We start from the raw sequence: 24,499 nt of genomic DNA, 5'->3' as shown, positions 1-24,499 counted from the left end.
ACTGAACACACCCAGGCAGTTGTTGGTTTAGACTTAGAATATAGAATCCTCTCAGCAACATCACTGAACACACCCAGGCAGTTGTTGGTTTAGACTTACACGTAGTTCCTGCCACTGCTTTGTCCTTTCCCTCCAACAGATCCATGAGGTGTTGAGAGGCCTCCTCGTACTGGTCAGTAAATCTGCAATGGGAGTGGTAAAGTTGGAACGTGGGGAAAGAAAGGTAATTCCCCCCCTCCCTTACACGCTGCTCAATGCTCCTGCCGTTTTATGGAGTGCAACATTGACACAAATGTCTTGGTCAGGCTTGAGTTGCAACTCCTTCTCAAATCGGGGCGGTCAATAAACAACAAAGGTGAAACCCCAGTTTCTAAACATCCAAGTTGACCATCATGTTCATGGTATGTATTTGACAGATAGCCGAGAAGCTCCTGAAACCCAAGACATGTTATAGGGAAAAAAAAAAAAAAAACGTCCACACATATATATTTTCTCCCACTGTCTAACCTGGTGTTTTGGTCTGGTTCTGGTCCCACTAGTTTATAGAGCTCGTCCAGGGCAGTGAGCTCTGTGTCGGTGAGGAGTGAGGGTGTGGCAACACTGGCAGCCCCCTGTCTCAGCTCCTGCCTCACACCGTCCTCTCCAAGCCTGTCCAGGAGAAACTGGAGCTCTAGGACAGTCTTCAGCCTCTTCTGCTCAGACTCTTCTCTCTGGAGCTGTTCCCGCCGCGCTGCCTTCTTCACCGCCTTCTGGATCTGGAGAGAAATCACATGTCATTGGTCACGTTGGCCCCGAATACGACTGATACAGACTTTACCCTGAAATTCTTGCTTACGAGCCCTTCCCCCAACAACACAAAGTTAATAAGTCGAGGGTTCTGGAATACTTTCTGAACGCACTGTATAGTCTAGTGAGTATGCGCATGGTTCATGCAAGAGAGTCAGTGCAGATAGTTTTGGTACCACTCATTGACTATTTTGTGGTCTGGCTATTTAATCAGTCTTATGGCTTGGGGAGCTGGTTCGTCCGAGAGCCAACTCTCCGGTACCGTTTGCCAGACAGATAGGCAGGCAGGCAGGCAGTCAGACCACAATGTTATGAAAAGATGTTTTTAAATCAGTCTCCTGGTACCTCTAGCGTACAGGAGCTTTGGTGTTAGCCCCATGTCTTTTTGCATTGATATGGCTAACACCAGACCCCCAGCGCCAGAGACCCCCAGCGCCAGAGACCCCCCAGCACCAGAGACCCCCAGCGTTAGAAGAACGCTTTATCATCCATTGCCATTTTCTATTTTAACCTCCAAAAGAAACCCCCCCCAAGGGGCAGGAATCTAGGGTCAGCAGGAATCTAGGGTCAGCCAGAGCAGTGCAGCCTGGAGCAGTTTAGTGGTCAAGCGTCTTGCTTACATCTTGTCCCAGTGACAGGAAGCTCTTCTGTAACTCCCTGGCAAACTCCAGGTTATTAGTCACTTCCTGGTACTTGGTCAGGGCATCCTTCAGAGACAAGAGCAAGAGAGAGAGGGAGAGAGGAAACTGGTTAACACAGAAAGCCTAACATATACTGTTCAAAGTCTTAAAATGCATTGCATCCCTTCTTCCTGCTTCCTTGAAGCACTGAACTGAAGACGGGCTAATTGGTGAAAAGCAATGCGATGGAACGTTGGCAAACACCAATCCAGTGATGTTAGTTGAGGGACTACAGATGACTCATACAGCATGTTGTTGAACGTTAGAAACTGGGGTGGTTCGAGCCCTGAATGCTGATTGGCTGACAGCCGTGGTATATCAGACCACATACCACATGTATGACAAAACATTTAATTCCATGTTCTAATTCCATTGGTAAACAGTTTACAATAGCAATAAGGCACCTCGGGGGTTTGTGATATTTGGCCAATATACTACGGCTAAGGACTGTATTCAGGCACTCCGTGTTGTGTCGTGCCCAAGAACAGCCCTTGGCCGTGGTACATTAAGCCATATACACCCCCCCACCCCCTTATTGGTTAATTGACCCACCAGTTGGTCCTGGTTGAGACGTTCCCCTTTATTCTTCTTCGATTGATAATCGTCCAGCTTGCCCTGTAAGACAGAAAGAACCATTACAACAACAAAAAACACTAAAACCTGCAACAGAGATCCAATGGTAACCTCATCCCCAGGTTCAACTGCTAATCCCATGGTAACGGTACACTAACAAAAATGCAAGGTTTGTTGGACACCTCTGAGCAACACAATACAAGTGTACCTATACAGCTAGTAGGTTAAATGAGATGGACACAAGCTTCTTCAGAACAGCTTTGGCTAACACCACGTGTGTAAACTCTAGTCCAGTGTTTTCCCCCAACTGCGATCCTCCAGAGTACACCCCCCCCCCCCCCCAACAGTACATATGGTTGTTGTAGCCTCCCTGGACCAGCACACCTGACTCAACTAATCATCAAGCCCTCGACAAGTTGAATCAGGTGTTATATGCTGATGAGGGCAGGACTGGAAACACTGCTCTAGTCAGTGCATGCCAACATGAATCAAACATAAATAAATTAAAAACACTTATATGGTGAACACTTGCTAGCTTAAAAATAACGGACTCATCAAATGTGTATTTTGAACTAATGCGTTTCTAGAAACGGCACGTTTGAGCTCGCCTAGCGAACTACTTTGTGACAACACAAAGCCTAGCTAAAAGTGAGAAGTTGATTTTAACTAGACCGGTAATTCGGAGAATGATCATTATCATGTAACAACGGCGCCATATCAACACATCAATGCCAACCAACAAGTTTGCCTGCAAACATTCGCCATGTTATTAAGGCTGTTAGCTAACGTAGCCGCTTTCCACGCGCTCGAAAAATTTGCCAAATTAAATACGCCGCTAAACGTTTGTATGATTCTACACATACAAATAATGCTTCATAATTAATTGTCTGCATCTGCCTAATGTGCTTGCTAACTAGCTTGCTACAGTAGCTAGCTAAAGCAGGGGTTCTCAAACTAGGGTCCACAGCCCTCTACGGGTACTGCAGGGCCTCCGCAATTTGTATTTTCTGGGGGGGGGGGGGGGGGGGGGTTAATATGTGTCCAATATAAAAAGGAAGTTAGAGGTAGTTTCACAAGCCAATGCTAACTAGCGTTAACACAATGACTGGAAGTCTACAAGAACTGTTAGCATGGTAGTTGTTCCTGTTCATCTGACTCTGGGGGAAGTGCATAAGTGGCTTCATTGGCAAAATCTCCTCCTTCAAAATGGAGGACATTACAGTAATTTTTTATATAAAAAGTAATTTGGAAAAACAGTTTGTCTCAACTTAAAAGATAAAGCTCGCAGAAAATTGTTTTTTTTTTATAATACCGTCTGAAAACTATCAAATAAAAGCTAGACAATCGATACAAAGTTGTGTTATTCAGTGCACATGCCCATTGTGTTATGTTTGAGCAGAGAACCCGCATTAGCCATGGCCAAAATGCAGGAAATTAGCTTTAAAACAATAAAAATAAAATTAAAATATTCACCGCCAAGATAGAGTTTACACTTCCTCTTCCAGGTCAAGATAAAACTGCCTCCCATATCAATTAATTAAAAAAAAAAAGTTTATTACTTCTAACATATGATGGGGATTCCTGGGTCGTCGGTTTGCCTGGGCGGGGGGATCCCTTGGCAAGAAGAGTTTGAAACCCCCCTGAGCTAGCTGGCCAGGGACTGCACTTTCATCGTGCAACTGTGAAATGTCGGCGAAGACGACGTGATGATGTTGCAACTAAAGCAGTGAGACCCAGAAAGCAAGACGCTGTGTCTGCAGCAATGATGACTTACTAGGACAGCTGTGTCTATTTTAGAGCACCCTCCTCCTCCCCTCCAAAAAACACAGTTGGAAGGAATTGGATAATGCAATTTGCATTGATTGATTTTTGTCAGAGAGGAAACTGCGGTCATGATCAGCACAATGATGTTGGTACTGAACCTGTGCAGTGGCACATGTGTCAATAGAAAAACCATGCAAGTAGTAACTGTTGTCCATCAAAACAGAAAATGTGTCTGTTCGCAGTCTTTTTTTAAATTCAATAAGTCCCCCGACACACAAGACGCTGGAAGCATTGCCCGGATCAGCCCAAGAGCAGGGGTGTATCACTAGGAACCAAACGAGAAGGGACCTAGCTGAATTTGTCTCAATAGATACTCTCGCAGGCCTGGAATTTTGTGGTTTTAGGGGCAAGACCATTTGGCCTTCAAGAGGTGCCCAGTCTGCCAGGGCACCAAAGCCATCATCTCTGCCAGGGCACCATCCAAAATATCCAATGACCCCCTATTCAAAGTGTAGCTGATAGCCTACTGGGTACAGCCTGTCATGGAGGCACCCAAAAATGTATCCAAATGTATTAATTTTTTAAAAGTGACTTGTCACACACACACACACCACTAAACGCCGGTCATGTTTTACAAATATAATGTAGGATCATGACTAATATTAAACATCTAAAGACGTGAGTCTGTGGACATACTGAAGGCACTAAATCATTCATATAGGAGAGAAGGATCAGTGTCTGTTGCACACTGCAAACTGAGCAGAGGCAGTCAACATTTTGAAAAACCATTTAACCATAAACATAAATGGTTTAAAACCTGGACATTTCTTTATCATTGAGGCTTGTCTTACCATGGTCCGACTATAGGAATGTTAAGTGAATTATTTTATTTATAAAAAAATAAAGAAAAACACTTCCTCATATGCCATTGAAACCAGTATTTCATGTTCTCAACTTTCTTTAGTTGTCCAGCAAACCAAAGACACAACCCTAGTCGTCATTAACCCATGCTAGTTGTTGCATCTTCCTTTCTAAAAAGGACATTTTCATCATATGAAACCGCTCGCATTTGCGGCACGCTTTTGAGAGCATTTGTGCCTATAGCCTACTGCCAGGCGCGCATTTGTGCCTATAGCCTACTGCCATGTGCGCATTTGTGCCTATAGCCTACTGCCATGTGCGCATTTGTGCCTATAGCCTACTGCCATGTGCGCATTTGTGCCTATAGCCTACGGCCATGTGCGCATTTGTGCCTATAGCCTACGGCCAGACGCGCATTTGTGCCTATAGCCTACGGCCAGACGCGCATTTGTGCCTACGGCCAGACGCGCATTTGTGCCTAGCCTACGGCCAGACGCGCATTTGTGCCTATAGCCTACGGCCAGACGCGCATTTGTGCCTATAGCCTACGGCCAGACGCGCATTTGTGCCTATAGCCTACGGCCAGACGCGCATTTGTGCCTATAGCCTACGGCCAGACGCGCATTTGTGCCTATAGCCTACGGCCAGACGCGCATTTGTGCCTATAGCCTACGGCCAGACGCGCATTTGTGCCTATAGCCTACGGCCAGACGCGCATTTGTGCCTATAGCCTACGGCCAGACGCGCATTTGTGCCTATAGCCTACGGCCAGACGCGCATTTGTGCCTATTTGCCTACGGCCAGACGCGCATTTGTGCCTATAGCCTACGGCCAGACGCGCATTTGTGCCTATAGCCTACGGCCAGACGCGCATTTGTGCCTATAGCCTACGGCCAGACGCGCATTTGTGCCTATAGCCTACGGCCAGACGCGCATTTGTGCCTATAGCCTACGGCCAGACGCGCATTTGTGCCTATAGCCTACGGCCAGACGCGCATTTGTGCCTATAGCCTACGGCCAGACGCACATTTGTGCCTATAGCCTACGGCCAGACGCACATTTGTGCCTATAGCCTACTGCCATGCGCGCATTTGCTGCTTTTCTAATGTGAAGAAATAACCTAATAGTTGATCAACATTTTAAGGTTAAACATTCTGATCTGTTGCACCAGTCTCATTGCTTTAAAAAGTTTTATTTTTTTAATAGGGGGTTGTATTAATTGGGGATCTATCATCCCACAACTGTCCCAGAGTTTGTTTGGAATATTTATTTCTCGCACAGAACGACAAGTTGACCAACAGAATAGGTCAACTTTTCTACTATGGGAGATAAGTAGATTGACACAGGCTAGTGCTTCGTTACTCATTTTGTTGGCTGACGAAAAAAGTAAACGTGGACAGTTCATACATCTTCAATATGCGCCTTGGAATTCGATAATGATACGTGTGCCGTTGCATCCCCGGTCCGATGTGCCAATCTTCGCTTGTTGTCTAAGTCTGCAATGGGTGTGAAAAGAACCCAGTCACATGATGGCATTAGCTAATAAGAATTGAGATATCTGAGAAAGCCATGCGAGTGAGGTGCTTCAGAGCGATCGTCAGCCGGGAGAAGGGAATATTAATTATTATATTCAGCCCAAGGGCACAACGGCCACAAGGCATAGATTTTTTTTAGGCTACATTAGGACCACAAAATTCAAGGCCTGAACTCTCATTTCCATTGCAAAACATTTTGAACTAATGATTACACCCCAAGCTAGGTGTGTTGCTCAATGGCAGGCGGTAGCCTAGTGGTTAGAGCGTTGGGTCAGTAACCGAAAGGTTGCTAGATCGAATCCCCGAGCTGACAAGGTGAAAATATGCATTTCTGCCCCTGAACAACGCAGTTAACCCACTGGGTAGGTTATCCATTGTAAATAAGAATTTGTTCGTAACGGACTTGCCTAGCTAGCTAAAAAAAAAAATGGAGGTATCAAAAGGCAGAGGCACTTTTCACCCTCATCACAATTGTGGAAGTTTCATTCCCCCAAAATAAAAGGAGACTTGCCTTTTTCTTCTCCATGTTCCGGACTTTCTTGTCGACGACGCCCAGGACTTGCTTCATTGCCTCGGTCTGGGCCCCAGAGGACTGCCCTCCGCCCAAGGTGATCTGTCCAGGAGCAGATCCCACATCTGGGCTGGCCGACTGCACTGTCCTGTTACCATTCATTGCTGAGGGCATCTGAATAGACAAAGCGAAAGCTACATCAATAAGTTAGTTATGGAGGTGGAGACGAGTAACAATGGATGGATTTTTATAGTTTTCCCAGACACTCATCAAGTTTGCTTTTTAGTCTAGGTCTGGACTTAAATCTGTGTCCAGGAAACCACCCACTCATCTAACAAAATAACTACCGATGTAGCCAAATCGTGGTTAACATAAGAAAGTTCACATAATTTCAGCCATTTCACTTGCCCAGGAGGGAGGAATAAGTATGACCGTTTTAATGCAGCGTTGGATTGGTGCACAATGAGCGTCATGGTGGAATATAAAATCCAAGTTCAACAAGTAGTTACATACACGATCCACTTGATTGAACGGATCCAAGTGTTGCCAGCCAGCTCCGCCGGACCATTTAAAAAAATAATAATAATAAACTAATTAACTTGTTAACCAATTTCAAGAATATTAGTTGACCTAGCTCGCTAACACGTCCAGCTCAAAGTCACCGAGATGATAAGCTAGCTAGCTAACTTTAAATGAGCCGATCATCGCATAAAGCCCGTGTACCAAGAGCCTTATCGTCTATCTGGCCCGTACCGTTAGCTACCTGCTAGCAGATGTTCAACCATGCAGATTGCCCAGCTAACTGACATTAGCTAAATCTAGGCTAAAAAAATACATCACACTTATGATCAAAGGAGAAAATTCAATGTAGATGTAACGTTAGCTAGTTAATAACTAAACGATTTAGCAAATGTGGCTCATTAGCTAGCTATAAATCATCGCTTTAACAAGGAACTTTAGCTGTGATACAGCTACACTGGCCCATAACTCAGCTAGCTAAAGTTAGCATATCATTAGCTAGAATAAGCTATGCTTTCCTTGTCTCATAGGTTCATTTGGCCAGCTTTATATTCCCTTACCTTTATGCTCTATGTATCCACTGGGGGAAGCTTATTCACGAGAGAAATGCAATAGCCAAGGTTGTTTAAAAAATATATATTATTATTTTTTATTGTGTTGCTTTATTTTCTCTTTCAAAAGTGAGGATCCGCCCAGCCGGCCTCACCGACAACTGAGACAGTGTGATTAGTGAAGGAACGCTTTATAAAGAAGAAGGACCCTTTTCGGCTGTCCAACGATATGCCAGACTGAAGGAACCAGACTGATCTGATCTAAACAAATCAACTGGGAGATAAAAACACAATATAGAGACAGCTTGTGAAAGACTGTTATTGCGATGTTGATTAAATATTCAAATGTACATAACAGATAGTAAGTTTTCTAATACGGCCCAAAAAATGTGCATAGCAAATCTTCGCCCCACAAAAATCTGCAAAATCTGCAAAATAACTTGTATTGATTTGTTCAAGCTAAGTGGTGTGTGCGCTCTTGCACTGTACAATGCTCCTACAGTGTCTGTAATCAATGCAGTGATTTAAATTGAAGTTTTTTTAGCCTATTGCTAGCTACATGACATTGTGACATTGTTGAGTCGACAGTTTTGTGTGTTAAGATGTTTGGTGATGAGATCGATGTATCTACTGTAGATCAGCAGGGGGCAGTAATGAGCCATGGACAGTGTTGGGAGTACTGAACAACAGGTCTTTTAATTGACTTTTTGCAGTAGCTTGGTAGTAGTTGAACAAACTAAATAAACATGTTGGTAGTGTTTCAGTAGTTATTTACAATTTTTTTTTGCCATGCAGTGGCTAATTACTGGCTAACTACTGGAACTACACACTACATTTATTGCAAAAAAGAAGAGAAAATATGACAAAACTAGGCAAGAATTTCCTTTCTTTTTCAGCATTAGACTTGCCTAATTCTCACTTGAAACTTAGTTTTTAATAGGCTAAATTACACATTCTGCTAACATCTGACTCCAGATCTGTTCTTTTAATTTTGTATTCTATGACGTTTCAGATTGAGATACGATACTTTTTCACAAAGTACTTTGGATTTAGTAAACTACTTTATCAAAGTAACTTTAGTTAAGTAAACTATATTTTTATTAATGTTAACTTAACTTATTCCAATGTGAAGTAATTGGTAGTTTGGTACTATATTTTCAGAGTAGCTTCCCCAACACTTGCCATGGAAAGTAACTGTACTGTATACCGTAGGCCTATGACTGTCAGATTGGTGACCAAGATTCCTGACCGGTTTTTGCTTTTAAATTGTGCACCATGGCTCACCGGAACTGAGGACCGGCACATCAAATGTTCTACTCTTTTGAGTTCCTGCACCTATTATAGAATATTAGCTCAAACGTATTGTGGAGTTCCTGAACCTTATGTGTATACTACTACTGCTATTACTACTGCATAGTTAAATACAATTAAAATAATGGCCATACACCAGTTACTAAAAGTGATATCAAGTTTATTTGGTCACAAGTACTATTTGGATTATCCAGCTTTTCTTCTATTGGTTTGTTGATTCAAAGGTGTGGATGAATTGAACATTATGCCTCAGCTTTTACATTTTATTTGTATTTCTATTTCACCTTTATTTAACCAGGTAGGCTAGTTGAGAACACCTTTATTTAACCAGGTAGGCTAGTTGAGAACACCTTTATTTAACCAGGTAGGCTAGTTGAGAACACCTTTATTTAACCAGGTAGGCTTAAACACCTTTATTTAACCAGGTAGGCTAGTTGAGAACACCTTTATTTAACCAGGTAGGCTAGTTGAACACCTTTAAGGTAGGCACACCTTTATTTAACCAGGTAGGCTAGTTGAGAACACCTTTATTTAACCAGGTAGGCTTTGAGAACACCTTTATTTAACCAGGTAGGCTAGTTGAGAACACCTTTATTTAACCAGGTAGGCTGAGTTGGTAGGCTAGTTGAGAACACCTTTATTTAACCAGGTAGGCTAGTTGAGAACACCTTTATTTAACCAGGTAGGTTAGTTGAGAACACCTTTATTTAACCAGGTAGGTTGGTTGAGAACACCTTTATTTAACCAGGTAGGCTAGTTGAGAACACCTTTATTTAACCAGGTAGGCTAGTTGAGAACACCTTTATTTAACCAGGTAAGCTAGTTGAGAACAAGTTCTCATTTACAACTGCGACCTGGCCAAGATAAAGCAAAGCAGTGCGACACAAACAACAACACAGAGTTACACATGGAATAAATAAACGTACAGTCAATAACACAATAGAAAAAATATATATACAGTGTGTGCAAATGGCGTGAAATAAAAATAGTAGCAATATGCAAATGAACACTGGATGACAGATGAGCAGAGGTGATGTGCATTGAAACTGGTGTGCAAAAGAGCTGTAAATAAAAAACAATTACAGATACGCTATGTACAGCTGCAGCGATCGGTTAGCTGCTCAGATAGCTGATGTTTACAGTTTGTGAGGGAAATATAAGTCTCCAGCTTCAGCGATTTTTGCCATTTGTTCCAGTCATTGGCAGCAGAACCCAACCATAACATAAATAATTATTGGCATTTCCACAATTTGGAAACATGACAGTTAACTACACAAACAATTCTCCTCCATTTGGAAAAAAAATGGAGATAAAACTATCTCAATGTCTATGGGGTGTTCTCGATTCCCATGAAAATGAACGTCCCTCTGAAATACATTCGGATGTTGTTTCTTCAAGTCAGAGCCTGTATTTAACATCAAACTCTCCAACAGGACAAACTAACCAGAGTCCATAAGAATGTGGAATCAGCCTTCATGAGGTTTTGTTTGGCTTATTCAGGAAGCAGTTAACATGGCCGCGCTGCTCTTTGATTGCACTGGCCCATTGAAAGGCTGTTTTTTTTTAGTGATAATACTGATTATGGGAGGTTCCCTAAGGGAAGCGAAGCTCCCTTTCAACCAGTGACTCATTTCCTCTCCATGGTAACCTGCTCTGTTCCAGTTAGACAGCAGGGCTGTACTGTTTGTCCTCCATTTTCTAAACTACTGTAAAGAGGCGGGGGTAATGTTCAATAAGCAAGAAATACAATGTCTTATTGGACAAGTCCAGGTAGTCCCCTCCTGTTCTAGGATGCTTTCTTCCATTCTATGCATAATTAACACAACCCTGGCTAAAGCTCTGACCTCTGACCTCTGCCCTTATCAGCAGGAGTTTGTCAAACCATCAACTCGATTCTCTCCAGTCTATTTTCTCAAAGTTCACCACGGCAACGGTGTAATAAGGCAGAATAAATCCGATGGATTTTCATCTAAGAGAAGTGAACTAAACTTTAACAAAAATAAAACAATAATGGATTTGCTTCAGATTATAGACAGGAAGCTGTAGCCTGGCTATTGCTGCTCCAGAGTTTGCAGTTTCACCACAGTGTCCAGAGCACTCTCTCTCTCTAGTTACAGGAAATAGGCCTGTGTGTGTGTGTGTGTGTGTGTGTGTGTGTGTGTGTGTGTGTGTGTGTGTGTGTGCGTGTGCGCGTGCGCGTGCGTGTGCGTGTGTGTGTGTGTGTGGACAGTCTGTGATGGATGACCACGGTGTCTTGCCAGTTGATGTATGCTTTAAATAGAAGAAAACAAGGAGTCTACATGTGTCCAACTAGCTTTCTCTGCCCTTAACCTTGTTCTGAACACCTCCAAAACAAAGGTCATCTGGTTTGGTAAGAAGAATGCCCCTCTTCCCACAGGTGTGATTACTACCTCTGAGGGTTTAGAGCTTGAGGTAGTCACCTCATACAAGTCCTTGGGAGTATGGCTAGACGGAACACTGTCCTTTTCTCAGCACATATACAAGCTGCAGGCTAAAGTTAAATCTAGTCTTGGTTTCCTCTATCGTTCCTCTTTCACCCCAGCTGCCAAACTAACCCCGATGAGTCCTTTTGCCTTTTGGTAGGCCGTCGTTGTAAATAAGAATTTGTTAACCAACTGTCTTGCCTAGTCAAATAAAGGTTAAATAAAAGGTTCTGTGTGGGGCGTAGTCCATGTGGTGACCTAGCCTGGCCCCAGATCTGTTTGTGCTGTCTTGCCAACTCCTATAACACAGTGACCATAGGAGTTGGGAAGAGAGCACAATCAGATCTGGAGCCAGGCTAGTTGTGACCGACTAAAATCCCCAACTTTCGTACCGATCAATGAGCTTGACCTAATCTCCATAGTTCACTATATGATTACAGAGAGTTACAAGTGGTATCAACGACAAATAGTTTTACTGTTCGCTTAATAGCCCCGACCCATTATATTTTCCACTTGCCTTGAAATTCCACCCAACAGCCTTCAACCCCATAATGTTCTCTCTCTCTCAACGCCAAACAGCACAAAACAGGAAGCCAGATATGAGTGACACCATTTCCCAAAAGGTCATCTAGCAAAGATCATTAACTGTTTGTTTCCCATTTTCTGCTGTTAGACACCAAAAGCCTCGGCCGGTGAATAACAGTCCTGTATACTAGATCATATCCAGTCAACAGGGTTGACTGTCTTTAAGTTCAGATAGCTTGGTAGCCAGATCTGTTTCTGCGTTACCATGTAGTTACAGTATATTATAACATGTTGTCATGTTACCATGTAGTTCCAGTATATTATAACATGTTACCATGTAGTTACAGTATATTATAACATGTTACCATGTAGTTACAGTATATTATAACATGTTACCATGTAGTTACAGTGTATTATAACATGTTACCATGTAGTTACAGTATATTATAACATGTTACCATGTAGTTAGAGTATATTATAACATGTTGTCATGTAGTTACAGTATATTATAACATGTTGTCATGTTACCATGTAGTTACAGTATATTATAACATGTTACCATGTAGTTACAGTGTATTATAACATGTTGTCATGTTACCATGTAGTTACAGTATATTATAACATGTTACCATGTAGTTACAGTGTATTATAATGTGTTGTCATGTTACCATGTAGTTACAGTATATTATAACATGTTACCATGTAGTTATAGTATATTATAACATGTTACCATGTAGTTATAGTATATTATAACATGTTACCATGTAGTTACAGTATATTATAACATGTTACCATGTAGTTACAGTATATTATAACATGTTACCATGTAGTTACAGTATATTATAACATGTTACCATGTAGTTACAGTATATTATAACATGTTACTATGTAGTTACAGTATATTATAACATGTTGTCATGTTACCATGTAGTTACAGTATATTATAACATGTTACCATGGTAATATAATGTGTTACCATGTAGTTACAGTATATTATAACATGTTACCATGTAGTTACCATGTAGTTATAGTATGTTATAACATGTTACCATGTAGTTACAGTATATTATAACATGTTACCATGTAGTTATAGTATATTATAACATGTTACCATGTAGTTACAGTATATTATAACATGTTACCATGTAGTTATAGTATATTATAACATGTTACTATGTAGTTACAGTATATTATAACATGTTACCATGTAGTTACAGTATATTATAACATGTTACCATGTAGTTACAGTATATTATAACATGTTACCATGGTAATATAATGTGTTACCATGTAGTTACAGTATATTATAACATGTTACCATGGTAATATAATGTGTTACCATGTAGTTACAGTACATTATAACATGTTGTCATGTAGTTACAGTATATTATAACATGTTACCATGTAGTTACAGTATATTATAACTTGTTGTCATGTAGTTACAGTATATTATAACATGTTACCATGTAGTTATAGTATATTATAACATGTTACTATGTAGTTACAGTATATTATAACATGTTACCATGTAGTTACAGTATATTATAACATGTTACCATGTAGTTACATTATATTATAACATGTTACCATGTAGTTACAGTATATTATAACATGTTGTCATGTTACCATGTAGTTACAGTACATCATAACATGTTACCATGTAGTTACAGTATATTATAACATGTTACCATGTAGTTACAGTATATTATAACATGTTGTCATGTTACCATGTAGTTACAGTATATTATAACATGTTACCATGTAGTTACAGTATATTATAACATGTTACCATGTAGTTACAGTATATTATAACATGTTACCATGTAGTTATAGTATATTATAACATGTTACCATGTAGTTACAGTATATTATAACATGTTACTATGTAGTTACAGTATATTATAACATGTTACCATGTAGTTACAGTATATTATAACATGTTACCATGTAGTTACAGTATATTATAACATCTTACCATGTAGTTACAGTATATTATAACATGTTACCATGTAGTTACAGTATATTATAACATGTTACTATGTAGTTACAGTATATTATAACATGTTACCATGTAGTTACAGTGTATTATAATGTGTTGTCATGTTACCATGTAGTTACAGTATATTATAATGTGTTACCATGTAGTTACAGTATATTATAACATGTTGTCATGTTACCATGTAGTTACAGTATATTATAACGTGTTACCATGTAGTTACAGTATATTATAACATGTTGTCATGTAGTTACAGTGTATTATAACATGTTACCATGTAGTTACAGTATATTATAACATGTTACCATGTAGTTACAGTATATTATAACATGTTACTATGTAGTTACAGTATATTTTAACATGTTACCATGTAGTTACAGTATATTATAACATGTTACCATGTAGTTACAGTATATTATAACATGTTACCATGTAGTTATAGTATATTATAACATGTTACCATGTAGTTACAGTATATTATAACATGTTACTATGTAGTTACAGTATATTATAACATGTTACCATGTAGTTACAGTATATTATAACATGTTACCATGTAGTTACAGTATATTATAACATGTTACCATGTAGTTACAGTATATTATAACATGTTACCATGTAGTTACAGTATATTATAACATGTTACTATGTAGTTACAGTATATTATAACATGTTACCATGTAGTTACAGTGTATTATAATGTGTTGTCATGTTACCATGTAGTTACAGTATATTATAATGTGTTACCATGTAGTTACAGTATATTATAACATGTTGTCATGTTACCATGTAGTTACAGTATATTGTAAGGTGTTGTCACGTTACCATGGTAATATAACGTGTTGTCATGTAGTTACAGTATATTATAACATGTTACCATGTAGTTACAGTATATTATAACATGTTACCATGTAGTTACAGTATATTGTAACGTGTTGTCACGTTACCATGGTAATATAATGTGTTGTCATGTAGTTACAGTATATTATAACATGTTACCATGTAGTTACAGTATATTATAACGTGTTACCATGTAGTTACAGTATATTGTAAGGTATTGTCACGTTACCATGGTAATATAATGTGTTGTCATGTAGTTACAGTATATTATAACATGTTACCATGTAGTTACAGTATATTATAACATGTTACCATGTAGTTACAGTATACTGTAAGGTGTTGTCACGTTACCATGGTAATATAACGTGTTGTCATGTAGTTACAGTCATGTTACCATGTAGTTAGTTACAGTATATTATAACATGTTACCATGTAGTTACAGTATATTATAACATGTTACCATGTAGTTACAGTATATTATAACATGTTACCATGTAGTTACAGTATATTGTAACGTGTTGTCACGTTACCATGGTAATATAACGTGTTGTCATGTCATACACCATTTGTTTTAGAAGCAGCAAAGGAAACCCTAGAGGACTAATGGATTCCTTCCCACCTATTGAACTGAGAACACAGAACAACAAACCAGGGTTGTGGTCGTTAAAGTTGCATTCTGCAGTTGTGACATCCATTTATGGACATATAAAACAATGATAGTATGTACCCAATGATTATTGAAGAATATCACTTACAAATGCCTCAAAGTAAATGCAAACAATTATGGTATAACCTCAAAACATGATATAATGGATGGTCAGTCCTTGCATCTATAGCTCTGTTTTTAAATTTGAGAGTGGTTACATTTCTCCAGCGCCATCCCTCAGCCTTTTACCGAAACCGTGACGGGGACGCACTTTGTTACTGTTTCAACTGCTGATTCCCACTTTTAGCACCAAAATGGACTGAAACATTTAGGGACTATCTAGACTTGCACAGTAAGAAAGGCTCACTTTCTGTTTCCTGTTGCGTGCCCTAATGTACAGACCTCAATTTTCTCAAGTGCTCTATCAGCCTCGTCAGCCACCTATCAGTTTGAGCCAACTGCAGTCAGACAGCGGAGTCAGTGGGGCGATTGAGAGTAAGCAGTAGTAAAAGTAGGCCTGACCCCTCCCAGGAAAGACTCAGCTCTTCTTCTGTGATGTAAAATTGCGCAACTAAGATCTACTCTGCAAAAACAAATGTATGACAGATTTATTGAGTTATTTTAGATTAATTCAGACTATTTTGAGGAAGTGCATACTGGCTACGGCGTCTCAAAATGGACAAGCAGTACTATTGCCACTTTTTTTGTCTTGTTTATCAAACAAAGGTTTTTAAGGGAGTATGCGAGCACACTCGTTCGGTTCGCTAGGCACCAGCCGAACTGAAGCATGCTGACACCTTTAGTTATTGCGCATCCTTCTAGGCCTGCCCTGTCAAATCCACAGGAAATGGTGAATGGTTTTAAGTACTGGATTCATCTTCACAGCAGCACCAACTGTTGGGGATATGCTGACTGCGTTGTCTCAAAGTCTTTGGATTTAGGCTTAGATTTAGGCTTAGATTTAGGCTTAGACTTAGGCTTAGATTTAGGCTTAGACTTTGGCTATAGCCCTTGGACGACTGGACTACAGTCTTAGACAAAGGTATTTTAAATGTATTCATCAACTGTCCCCATAGGAGAACACTTTTTGGTTCTAGGTCAAAACCCGTTTTTGTTCCAGGTAGAACCATTTTGGGTTCCATGTAGAACCTTCTGTGGAAAGGGTTCTACGTGGAACTCAAATGGTTCTACTTGGAACCAAAAGGGTTCTCCCTGGATCAACAAAGGTTCTCCTATGGGGACAGCCGATTAACCTTCTTAAGTTCTAGAGAGCACCTTTTTGTGTGCCACTGTATATGATGAAGCTTGTGTTGTTGGTTTCTCTGGATAAGGGCATCATGATTCCCCTTTTCCACCAAAGGCTCCATGAGCACCAACATGTAAAGTTAATAGGAGCACATCAAATTGGGTTTTGGGTTTCAAAGAAATCTTCATTCAGAGCAGATATTTAACCGTAAAAAAGAAAGAAAGTAGTCTCATAAAAAGCTGAGGTAGATTTGACCGTATTTCCATTACCAAAGTTTGCATCTGCACAGTTCTTCCACGAAATCTGTTTTTGGACACTTTTCTGAGGAAATTGTTAAAAGTAGTCCTGTGTGTAGAGTTGTATGGTTTGTTAAACTTTTAACTCAATGATTTTTGTTTGACATACAATTTAAAGTGAAAAAAACGTAGTCAAGGTGTAACTCCAAAGTCTATTGTCGTAGACATCATAAGTTCTTCTCCAAATCACTTGTCATCAGATAAGATAAAACCCTATTTCAAATAAAGGTTCCAAGATTCCTGTCTAACCAAATGTCTTGGTTGGTGTTCTAGAACTCATTAGCCTCTTAAGATTCCTGTCTAACCAAATGTCTTGGTTGGTGTTCTAGAACTCATTAGCCTCTTAAGATTCCTGTCTAACCAAATGTCTTGGTTGGTGTTCTAGAACTCATTAGCCTCTTAAGATTCCTGTCTAACCAAATGTATTGGTTGGTGTTCTAGAACTCATTAACTGTGAATTGTGTTCTGCTCCGTGATCATGTAACTCTGAATAGTCATCTCTCTGTCTCTCAAAGCTGTTCTGCATTAGATCTCCACTAGACATAGCTGTGCTCCGGGGCCTTCTCAGCTCTGCTTCTGTCTCTGTGTGGCCACTGGGCCTACACAACAAAACCCACAACACAACCTAACAGGCAGAATCTAGCCACAGGCTGTGATCGTCCTACATTTAACCAAGCATCTGCCTGGGGAGGAGTACACTCGGCCTAGCCTGACTGCCAGCTCGAGTGGCATGACAATGAGTGACAATGAGTTGGCATGATGGCACAAACAGACTGGCACTCTCAGGCTGTATTCGGTCCACCCACCATCAGCAGTAATGTAACAGTGGAAATTGGGGTTGATGATGATTGATTATTAATGCCTGACAAGTGTGTATAAACCGGGTGTTGCAGTAGGCAAGGTGCTTTATCTCTCAGCTCAGTCCAACTGCTGTGTGTGTCTCCCTCCCTCTCTCCCTCTAACAGCCAGCCTGGGACCCTGGCAGCAGATAAGAGGAAGGCTCCCCGAGGACGTTGGTTGAGGATGGGTGTAAGAACACAGATTATACAGAGAGAGATAGGGAGTCTTTCTGCTGGTTAAATAAACCTTCTTTTTTTTTACATGAGACTTGTAGATCCCTTTTCAGACTGTAATGATATATATGCATGTTAACCAAGTCCAATGCTCCTATAACGCAAATGTTACTCGTCCAATGTGATGTCATAAAACTGCTGAGAAAAGGCACTGTCCAAAAGAACACATAACATGGCACATTTCAACATGCTTTTCAATAAAAGGCAATAGACGCATCAAGGCTCATGATAATCTAACCTGGGGTTTTCCACCAGGAGCTGCTGTACCCAGAGCAATGTATTTATGTTATGTTTTAATGATAATCTAACCTGGGGTTTTCCACCAGGAGCTGCTGTACCCAGAGCAATGTATTTATGTTATGTTTTAATGATAATCTAACCTGGGGTTTTCCACCAGGAGCTGCTGTACCCAGAGCAATGTATTTATGTTATGTTTTAATGATAATCTAACCTGGGGTTTTCCACCAGGAGCTGCTGTACCCAGAGCAATGTATTTATGTTATGTTTTAATGATAATCCAACCTGGGGTTTTCCACCAGGAGCTGCTGTACCCAGAGCAAATGTATTTCTGTTATGTTTTAATGATAATCCAACCTGGGGTTTTCCACCAGGAGCTGCTGTACCCAGAGCAATGTATTTCTGTTATGATTGCTCCTAATTGTATTTTGACTGTTGGGTAATTGACCTATTAGGAATGAAACAAACAATAAATAAACAGGCACTAATAAGACTACCACATAGTGCAGTGAGAATGTTTCACACAAATAAGATAAAATGCTTTTATTTATCTCACTTGTGTTGCCATTTAGACATATAGACACCACTTGAACTCGAGGCAACACTTCGTGACCCCAAGTTCTGTCACGACTTACTTCTTCAATCATGCATGAAGGAGTTGAGCTCTCGAGCTCTGCTCTGGGCTGGTTATCTGTCGCTTTAAGAGCGATTTCCCCCCATTGTCAAGGAGTCGTGAGCAGGAAGGGTGAAACGAAACCAGAGACCAGAGACCGAGCTCGGGGGCCGGAGCTGGTAGTTCAAAGCACGACGCAGCCGCTCAATAACGGAACCGCGGTAACGTTCATTCTCAGGACAGAGCGCGTCTGGAGAAGAAGGGAATATAAATAAGAATTGAAGAGCAAGGGGAGACTCAGTCAAGCAACCTTTGCTGATTTGAATTCTTCTAGGATTTGAAGACATATACACAGTCGCAATGGAATAAAAAAAAATGCACTTATGAAAGACGAAGGCTACACCGAATTTCACCGCGGTTTCTCAATTGCCTGAGGAAATATACAGAATAGCCTCCATCATTGAAAATGCGTCACATGTCAGGATGATCTTCGTTGGACACAGACTGCTGGTGGAAATTATGTCATATAAAATGAAGGCAAATTCCGCGCGCAACTGACGTCTAGGGTGACATTATATCAGAGCAGGTGCAGTGTGTGTCCCTTCGACATTTACCGTTATACGCGTGTTCTGAAGATTTAACTGTGAACGTGGTGTGGGCCTGCCAGGCTGATCACAGAGAAGAGAAGCGGGAACATCTTGATTGATATCAACCTGAGAAATAAAACATACTGGGAAAATGTCATCTGCAATTGAAAGGAAGACGATGGAGGCTAACGAGTAAGTGACGTACCAGTCGGCTGTTTCCTTGAAATATAATATAATAGGCTATAGTAGATTCAAGGACCTTCAATGTTGACTTGATACTGCTGTAGAATGTCTTATTACGCAAATTACAATAGTTGCTTGGAAATAAACAAACGCAATAGACCAGTGGCAGTTTCCAAAGTCTCTTCAGAGTTCAATCCAATTCAAATACAAAATCATGAAAAAACCAATTGAAAAAGGAAGCACCAATAAATGGGAAAGGAATCATTATAAAGAAAAATATAAGTCTATTTAAAAGGCTGCTGAATGTCGTGACCCTTTTGTCAGTACATATTTTGGCTGTATGAACAGGTCACAGGGATTATGTGCTGCACTCACTGGTATATAGGTCAATGGCTCCATCCTGTGGGTTAAACTAATAATAATATGTGCATATTACATGGTAGAACACACACACACACACACACACACACACACACACACACACACACACACACACACACACACACACACACACACACACACACACACACACACACACACACACACACACAGCCTACTTATTATGGACTTGTATTCTTCCATGTCCTCATCTGTCTCTTGTCGTCGTTCCCCCTAGGGAGCCGGTGGACGAGGTGTTACAGATGGCCCCGTCCCTCCTGAACTGTGGGGGTTGCCAGCAGAGCATCGGGGACAGGTTCTTCCTGAAAGCCATAGAGAAGTACTGGCATGAGGACTGTCTGAGCTGTGACCTGTGTGGCTGCAGACTGGGAGAGGTGGGACGAAGACTCTACTACAAACTGGGACGTAAGCTCTGTCGCAGAGACTACCTCAGGTTAGACACTTTACAGTTGACATTTACCATATGCACTCAACCCAAAAACAGAGTTAGATATTTTGCTGTTGGGCACCCCCAAGAGTCAATAAGTAATTGAAATCCTGCCCATATGACGCTTACATATAAATTATTTTAAATGTTTCCAAAATTCATACAAATATGACAAAATATGAATGAGTCAATAGCATGTCAACTCTTTATAATGTTTTATTAATGCTTATCCATGGAAGTTATACACCTTCATCTCCCTTCCCTCCCAGGCTGTTTGGACAGGACGGGCTGTGCGCTAGCTGTGAGAGGAGAATCAGAGCGTTTGAGATGACCATGCGTGTGAGGGACAAGGTCTACCACCTGGAGTGTTTTAAATGCGCGGCCTGCCAGAAACACTTCTGTGTCGGGGACCGTTACTTGCTCATCAACTCAGACATTGTGTGTGAGCAGGACATCTTTGAGTGGACCAAACTCAACAACAACATGGTTTAGCAGATTCATGAACATTCTAGACCATTCTACAACACTTTAGAACACCTCAAAAACATGGTGTAGAACACTGTAGAACATTCTACAACACTCCAGAGCACCTCAAAAACATGGTGTAGAAAACTCTAGAATATTGTAGAACACAACGATGAGATGGTTTTGATTGTGATTCTCTCTATTTGGGGATCAACAGCATGATAAAATATCTCCAGATGTACAGCAAGATAATAGATCTCCATTTTGGGATCAACAGCATGATAAAATATCTCCAGATGTACAGCAAGATAATAGATCTCAAACTTTCGGACAAAGGTCGCCACATACAGGCTCTCTTGTACCTCTCAAATCTGTTAGATGTTTGAAGAGAGTTGTTTCACCATTGATCTGTACTGGAGGCTAAATGAAGGCTCGATCCACCAGCGAATGGAGAACTGGTTCATTATCTTGGGTTCCACCCTTTCAATGCAAAAAAAAAGGAAAATGTAATAATGCAATAATCTATGTGCTCATTGCAGAAATGTCAATATTTCTTGCATCATACAGTGTAATAGAGATTTGCTCATTGAGCTAAATGATGAGCGATGTCACTGGAATTTGTTGTAGTCCAACACTGTTATTTCACCTCTAGAGAAATATGTATTATGACATTTGTTATGAATATATATAAAGTGTTATGTCCAAAAAGGTCTGGTCCATTCCGAAGTAAAACATTCATGAAGTAAAGGTCTGGTCCATTCCGGAGTAAAACATTCATAAAGTAAAGGTCTGGTCCATTCCGAAGTAAAACATTCATAATGTAAAGGTCTGGTCCATTCCGGAGTAAAACATTCATAATGTAAAGGTCTGGTCCATTCCGGAGTAAAACATTCATAAAGTAAAGGTCTGGTCCATTCCGGAGTAAAACATTCATAAAGTAAAGGTCTGGTCCATTCCGGAGTAAAACATTCATAAAAAGGTCTGGTCCATTCCGGAGTAAAACATTCATGAAGTAAAGGTCTGGTCCATTCCGGAGTAAAACATCCATAAAGTAAAGGTCTGGTCCATTCCGGAGTAAAACATTCATAAAGTAAAGGTCTGGTCCATTCCGGAGTAAAACATTCATAAAGTAAAGGTCTGGTCCATTCCGCAGTAAAACATTCATAAAGTAAAGGTCTGGTCCATTCCGCAGTAAAACATTCATAAAGTAAAGGTCTGGTCCATTCCGGAGTAAAACATTCATGAAGTAAAGGTCTGTTTTGGGAGTCCGCATGCGCCCCCTAGTGGCCAAGTTCAAAAGACAAGTTTCCAATGTTTATTTGTTTTGTTCTTGTAACTTTTCTTTTGTTTCAATATGGCTCAAAAACTTTGGGATATTTGTTATATATATATATATATATCTGTTTAATTAAACCCTTATTAAAATATGTTACATTTAGTAGACCACGGATCCTCTCTTTTCAGAGGATACATTTTACATTCGTTGGCTGGAGCAAAGATACATTTTACATTCGTTGGCTGGAGCAAAGATACATTTTACATTCGTTGGCTGGAGCAAAGATACATTTTACATTCGTTGGCTGGAGCAAAGATACATTTTACATTCGTTGGCTGGAGCAAAGATACATTTTACATTCGTTGGCTGGAGCAAAGATACATTTTACATTCGTTGGCTGGAGCAAAGATACATTTTACATTCGTTGGCTGGAGCAAAGATACATTTTACATTCGTTGGCTGGAGCAAAGATACATTTTACATTCGTTGGCTGGAGCAAAGATACATTTTACATTCGTTGGCTGGAGCAAAGATACATTTTACATTCGTTGGCTGGAGCAAAGATACATTTTACATTCGTACATTTTACATTCGGCTGGAGCAAAGATACATTTTACATTCGTTGGCTGGAGCAAAGATACATTTTACATTCGTTGGCTGGAGCAAAGATACATTTTACATTCGTTGGCTGGAGCAAAGATACATTTTACATTCGTTGGCTGGAGCAAAGATACATTTTACATTCGTTGGCTGGAGCAAAGATACATTTTACAAAGATACATTTTACGTTGGCTGGAGCAAAGATACATTTTACATTCGTTGGCTGGAGCAAAGATACATTTTACATTCGTTGGCTGGAGCAAAGATACATTTTACATTCGTTGGCTGGAGCAAAGATACATTTTACATTCGTGGCTGGAGCAAAGATACATTTTACATTCGTTGGCTGGAGCAAAGATACATTTTACATTCGTTGGCTGGAGCAAAGATACATTTTACATTCGTTGGCTGGAGCAAAGATACATTTTACATTCGTTGGCTGGAGCAAAGATACATTTTACATTCGTTGGCTGGAGCAAAGATACATTTTACATTCGTTGGCTGGAGCAAAGATACATTTTAATTCGATACATTTTTTTGGAGCAAAGATACATTTTACATTCGTTGGCTGGAGAATACATTTTACATTTTTGGAGCAAAGATACATTTTATTTACAAAGATACATACAAGACCAAAAGTATGTGGACACCTGCTTGTCGAACATCTCATTCCAAAATCATGGGCATTTAATATGGAGTTGTTCCCACCTTCGCTGCTATAACAGCCTCCACTCTTCTGGGAAGGATTTCCACTAGATGTTGGTACATTGCTGCAGGGACTTGCTTCCATTCAGCCACAAGAGCATTAGTGAGGTCGGGCACTGATGTTGGGCGATTAGGCCTGGCTGGCAGTTGGCATTCCAATTCATCCCAAAGGTATTCGATGGGGTTGAGGTCAGGGCTCTGTGCAGGCTAGTCAAGTTCTTCCACACCGATCTCAACAAACCATTTCTGTATAGACCTCGCTTTGTGCACGGGGGGCATTGTCATGCTGAAACAGGAAAGGGCATTACCCAAACTGTTGCAGCAAAGTTGGGAGCACAGAATCATCTAGAATGTAACTGTACTGTTAAGATTTCCCTCCACTGGTATTAAGGTGCCTAGCCCGAACTATGAAAAACAACCCCAGACAATTATTCCTCCTAAACTAAACTTTAGAGTTGACACTATGCATTCGGGCAGGTAGCGTTCTCCTAGCAAACCCAGATTCAAACCCAGATTCATCAAACCCAGATTCATCCGTCGGACTGCCTGGTGCTGAAGCGTGATTCAGGGGCAACACACTGCAGCTATATAGGACTTCCTGTAGGGACTACACACTGCAGCTATATAGGACTTCCTGTAGGGACAACACACTGCAGCTATATAGGACTTCCTGTAGGGACTACACACTGCAGCTATATAGGACTTCCTGTAGGGACAACACACTGCAGCTATATAGGACTTCCTGTAGGGACAACACACTGCAGCTATATAGGACTTCCTGTAGGGACTACACACTGCAGCTATATAGGACTTCCTGTAGGGACAACACACTGCAGCTATATAGGACTTC

The 24,499-nt window shown here is 40.4% G+C and overlaps 2 protein-coding genes across 2 annotated transcripts in view; one reads left to right on the top strand and one right to left on the bottom strand.

Moving 5' to 3' along the window:
* The window catches only part of LOC115124347 (caprin-1-like), a 33,999-nt gene extending 26,033 nt beyond the window's left edge, over positions 1–7,966 (bottom strand). Inside the window, exons 1-6 of the mRNA XM_065022281.1 lie at positions 7,790–7,966; positions 6,711–6,884; positions 2,019–2,081; positions 1,407–1,493; positions 508–755; positions 100–182 (exon numbers count right to left, since the gene is read on the bottom strand). Coding sequence (XP_064878353.1) covers positions 100–182; positions 508–755; positions 1,407–1,493; positions 2,019–2,081; positions 6,711–6,884 — 655 coding nt within the window. The 5' untranslated portion in view covers positions 7,790–7,966. The remainder of the gene's footprint in view (positions 1–99; positions 183–507; positions 756–1,406; positions 1,494–2,018; positions 2,082–6,710; positions 6,885–7,789) is intronic.
* Positions 7,967–19,118: 11,152 nt separating this feature from the next.
* Positions 19,119–22,511, top strand: lmo2 (LIM domain only 2 (rhombotin-like 1)). The gene is made up of 3 exons (XM_029653759.2): positions 19,119–19,786; positions 20,394–20,609; positions 20,873–22,511. The coding sequence occupies exons 1-3, from the start codon at positions 19,746–19,748 to the stop codon at positions 21,093–21,095; spliced, it is 480 nt and encodes a 159-aa protein (XP_029509619.1). The 5' UTR covers positions 19,119–19,745; the 3' UTR covers positions 21,096–22,511.
* The last annotated feature ends 1,988 nt before the right edge of the window (positions 22,512–24,499 follow it).

The sequence above is a fragment of the Oncorhynchus nerka genome, linkage group LG9a (assembly GCF_034236695.1).
Source record: "Oncorhynchus nerka isolate Pitt River linkage group LG9a, Oner_Uvic_2.0, whole genome shotgun sequence".
Taxonomy (NCBI): domain Eukaryota; kingdom Metazoa; phylum Chordata; class Actinopteri; order Salmoniformes; family Salmonidae; genus Oncorhynchus; species Oncorhynchus nerka.
This window is presented reverse-complemented; position numbering and strand designations above follow the sequence as displayed.